General features: G+C 36.1%; 1 protein-coding gene across 1 annotated transcript in view; it reads left to right on the plus strand.

Annotated features, from left to right (window-relative positions):
• The window catches only part of LOC102014478 (prolactin-like), a 24,029-nt gene that overhangs the window by 15,747 nt on the left and 3,596 nt on the right, over window positions 1–4,686 (plus strand). Inside the window, exon 4 of the mRNA XM_005387972.1 lies at window positions 3,890–3,997. Within this exon, the coding sequence (XP_005388029.1) occupies window positions 3,890–3,997 (108 nt within the window). The remainder of the gene's footprint in view (window positions 1–3,889; window positions 3,998–4,686) is intronic.

Consider the following 4,686-nt stretch of genomic DNA (forward strand, 5'->3'; position numbering starts at 1 on the left):
TCATGCCCATTAATATTTGTTTTATGTAGCTAGGTGCACTGATATTTGTTGCTTATATATTTATGACTGTTATCTCTTCCTCTTGCATTGTTCCCTTTACAAGGATGCAGTGACCTTCTCTATCTCTCTTAATCAGTCTTGGCATGAAATTCACTTTGTTTGCAAATAGAATAACTACACCTGCTTTTTTCTGAATTCCTGTCACATGGAGTATGTTTTCCATCTTTTGACTTTCAGTCTTTTTTTTTCTTGATCCATTCTTCCAGTCTGTGTTTTTTGATTGGTGAATTGAGGCCCTTGACATTGATAGCTACAACAGATATGTACTGACTTATCCTTGTCATGTTATTTTCCTGTTGTTGTCTCCCTCTCTTTTTCTCCCTCCCTCTGTTTACTTGTTTGCCTTGCCTGGTGAATTCCTTCTGCTGCAGTTTATAGGGTTGTATTCCTTGTTTTCTCTTCCTTAAATATCCTGCAAAACATTTTGGAGTGCTACTTTGGTGGTTATAAATTTCCTCAGCTGTGCTTTTCATGGGAGTATCATATTTCTCCATCAGTTTTGAAAGATAGTTTTGTAGGGTACATCAATCTGGATTGAAAGTTGTTTTATTTTAGAACTTGAAGTACTTTACTCCAAGCTGTCCTTGACTTGAGGGTTTGTGGTAAGAAATGAGCTGTGATTCTGATGGGCTTTCCTTTATTTCTGATTTGTTTCTTTTCCCTAACAACATTTAAGTTCCTATTCTTGTGCTGAATTTCTGGAATCTTGACTATGATATGCTAGGCTGTAGATTTTTTAGTCGTGGCTAGTTGTAATTCTTTGTACCTCACTTAAGTGTATCTCAAATTCTTTTTCTCTACCAGGGACATTTTCTGCCATGACACCTGTGATCTGTTTTTTTAAAATATCATTTGTGCTATCCTCTGCCTTTTCACTGATGGTAAATAATCTTGTTATTCTTCTTTGCATCATAGCAGCTGTTGCATTGATTTCTTATGGTCTCTTGCTATTTTTAAGAAATCTTTCTTTTCATGATTGCTAGCTGCAAGCCTGTCTTCTATATCTGAGATCCTGTCCTCACATTGGCTTTATCTGCTGCAAATACTTTCAGTAGAATTTTTATTCTGGATATCTGCTTGAATCTGCCTTATGGATTCCATTTCTCTCCTATGCTGAGCATTCATGGCTTCCATAATTTTCTTAAGCTCGTCTGTTTTCTTGTCTGTATCTGCTCTAAAATCAGTAAGCATGGTTTTCATTGTACACACCATCTCTGCAGTTATCTGACAGATTATTTCTGATTTGATTTCTTTCTAAAGCTTGATTCAGTTGCTTTGTTGTTACTACTTCAGAGAGGCCAAGTGGGTGTTTTTCAGATTGTCCCACCTCATTGCCTCCTGGGTTTGCCTTTGGTGATGTTTGGGGTTTCATCTCATTTAAGTGTTTCCCTATTTTTCTTTCTTTCTTTCTTTCTTGTTTAGTTTAACTCCTGGGATGATGTTTGCTACAGCTGTTTAGAGGAATTATGTCACTTTGGCTATAGTGGTACCAATAGCAATAACATAAAACACAGTCTAAACAATGACAAACTAAAGTCACCATTAACTTACTACCTTTACACATGTGAACTAGATTTGTGGTTATATAACCAAATTTAAAACAAACCAGAAAATTGTGTGCAGTGTACAAGTCCTTAGTATGTAAATTTTGCCCTCAGCAGTTAAATTTTGAAATTGGTTAGGTAGAAAATAGAGAAGTGAAAGAACAGGAAGAGATTAGAAGGCTAGAGGACAAAGGGGTTCACACTAACTTGGGGAAACTGGTGCAGAAGTTTGGAAGGAGAGGAGAAAAAGATAAAAAGAGGAACTGAACAGAACCACAACCACAAAGAGGTTAGATACCATTTTCACACTTCACAACCTCTTCCCTTCCTTGCTATGCCCTATATAAATAGAATAGAAGTTATAAGTAGAAGTTCAACCAATAAAGGAGAAAGAAAAGAAAGAAAAAGAAAAAAAATACAAAGAAAACAAAGAAGCAAAGCTACAACAGTGAAAAAAAATGAGCAAGAGAGAAAAAAACAAAAAACAAACCAGCAAATAGCAACAACAAAAGTCCACTTCCAGGTTTGTCTCTACTGTCACTGGTAAACAATTTATGGAGACAGCATCCCTATCCATGTTAATTTATCCCAAAACACCAGTAAGCCTGCACCCTCTGGCAGCTTGCAGCTACCAGTACACCTTCCATGGGCCTGACCCCACCTAGGAGCTGCTACATGGAACCAACAGTTGCTCTGAGGTCTGAGCTCTATCCGTCTCTCTCCAAAATGGTTCCCTGCCAATCCTGTCTTGCAAAGGACAGCTTAACCTTTGACACTCACCAGAAGCTAGTGCAGTCCTTCATGCCTGCTGCTCCCCTTTACTGCTGCATCTCTCCTTGTGTCTCTCCTTGCAGGCCTTTAAGGTCACCAGCACTCACTGTATATTGGTAGGTTTTGGCTGCTTTTCTCGCACAGTGTTTCCCATCCTCGGGAGATGGCACCACTGGCTACCTCCTTTTTTATTGAAGTTTCTCTCTTCACTTTGTCCATGGGCTTCAATTCATGCCTCAATTCCTTCCTGGGGCTGGGGGAGACTTGCCTCCTTCCTTCTTATATTCTCTGCATTGCTATATCCCAGGGTTTGGATAGCAGCACCCAGACAGATTCTTTGTTGCTTAGCATTCCACTGCTTATAAGTAAGAATCTCTTCTTATAAGTAAGTATCTCTTCTTATAACTAAGATTATATTTAATATACTTAGTCTTATAAATAAGATAAATATATTTATAAGATGTTGTAACTTTAATTGTCATATATATAGATTAAAAACCAGATTAATGGGCCAAAGCACATATAAAACACCTAAGATAATTGGACTGAGCCAAGGTACACTTTAGATAAATTGTTTGTGTTTGATTACAATAACTCTCTCTCTCTCACTCTGTTCTATCACCTGTTGTTTGCTTCACACTTTATTACTTTATTTATATATTAAGTTTTTTATATAAGGAGAACCTTGCAATATTGAAGCTTATGTGTTTGTTTTCTTTTTCTTACGTGTTTGTTTTACATCACTTAACATTATGGTGTCAAGGTGCATCCATTTTTCTATAATAAATGGATAAATAAAATATGCTATTTATACATAATGTAGTGATACTCTGCCATAAAGATAAACTTAAGCCACTCATTTTTCATGTTCAACTGACTATCTTTTGTCTTCCTACTTTAAATTTTCACAATTTAGGCCTAATATGAGTCTCTGTATTTTTTTTTGTGTGTGTGTGTGTGTGTTTTGAACATCAATCCACTATTTAGACTTTCCTAAAATGTTTTGCTCTATGTTATGACCCACTGTGTCACAAATTCAAAAATGATATTTTGAATTTTCTGTGGATTAAAAGGTAATTGAAAAAAGAAATTATAAATTGCATTTAATTATAGAAAGAATACCAGCGTGGACCAACAGGAAACAAGAGATTAAATAGGTTAATACAGATGCATATGCATCATTGCATTTGACTCAAATACTTGAGGATATGACACTTAAGTTTTTGCATTTTTGCTATTTTTGTGTTTATGTTCCAAATCCACTTGTAGGAGGGGTCAAATAGCAAGGGCATAGCAAGGAAGAGAAGAGGTTGTGAGGTTGGAAAAGTGAGTTTAAAAACAATAAAATTATAGAGATAATGAAAATTAGCCTTACTTTCATAATTCTTTAGCTCCAGTTTTTATGTAGCTCTAATTTTTAAAAAAAGTACACATACATCAAATGCATTAACATTCTGGTAAAAGATTATTTTAATTCCCAAATACCTACTAATTGAATTTTCTTCATCTTCCAGGAAAAAAAGTATTCGCGAGGCCCATTCTTCTTTTTGCCAGCCAGGAGCAAGTGCCACACACTTCCCATTACCTTTCCAGCTGAGCATGAGCAGGCTCTGATGATGCAGGTGTGTCCCTAACCCAGCTCCACAAGAACAGGCAGTGCAGAGCTTTGCAATGGCATATACTCTAGGAAGTATTGTGATTCGTTTTAATAATAGTTAATGTGTGCAGAGAAAAATGGAGGAAGATTAAACAATCAAAGAAAAATTATATTATGTAGCTAATAAACTGTATATAATAAGAAATGCTATATAACAACTGTGTAGATCCATAAATTGTGAAAGAAGATGATATTACTTAACCAATGACCTGTAGCTAGGAATGGGTACAGTAATACCATAAGGAAGTCTGAATGGAAGTGCACATTCATACATATTTGTTAGAGAGGCAGATGCAGTTTCACTTTCTAGAGATTACTAATGACTCCTGCATTACAGCCATTTACAATACTAAACTCTGCCTAATCTAAGCCACCTCTTTTACACTTTCAACTCTCCTTCATTTTGAACTTCTGCTTCTCTAATCCCTCCTCATTCACACTTCACTTCGCTGCCTTCACTTATATCTAAATGAAAAGTTGCTGCACTGTGCATATGCTGTAAAATATTATATCACATTTCTCAGGTGTGCAACTCTGGCCTCTGTTTTGATCACTGCACACTCTACAGATCAAGACCTAATCATGTAACAAGCTCTAACATTTTACTGTAATAATCTCTCTCCTTTAATTGTCCCCCATAATCACAGTTTTTTT

This window comes from Chinchilla lanigera, unplaced genomic scaffold (genome assembly GCF_000276665.1).
Source record: "Chinchilla lanigera isolate Chin_1 unplaced genomic scaffold, ChiLan1.0 scaffold00031, whole genome shotgun sequence".
Classification (NCBI taxonomy): Eukaryota; Metazoa; Chordata; class Mammalia; order Rodentia; family Chinchillidae; genus Chinchilla; species Chinchilla lanigera.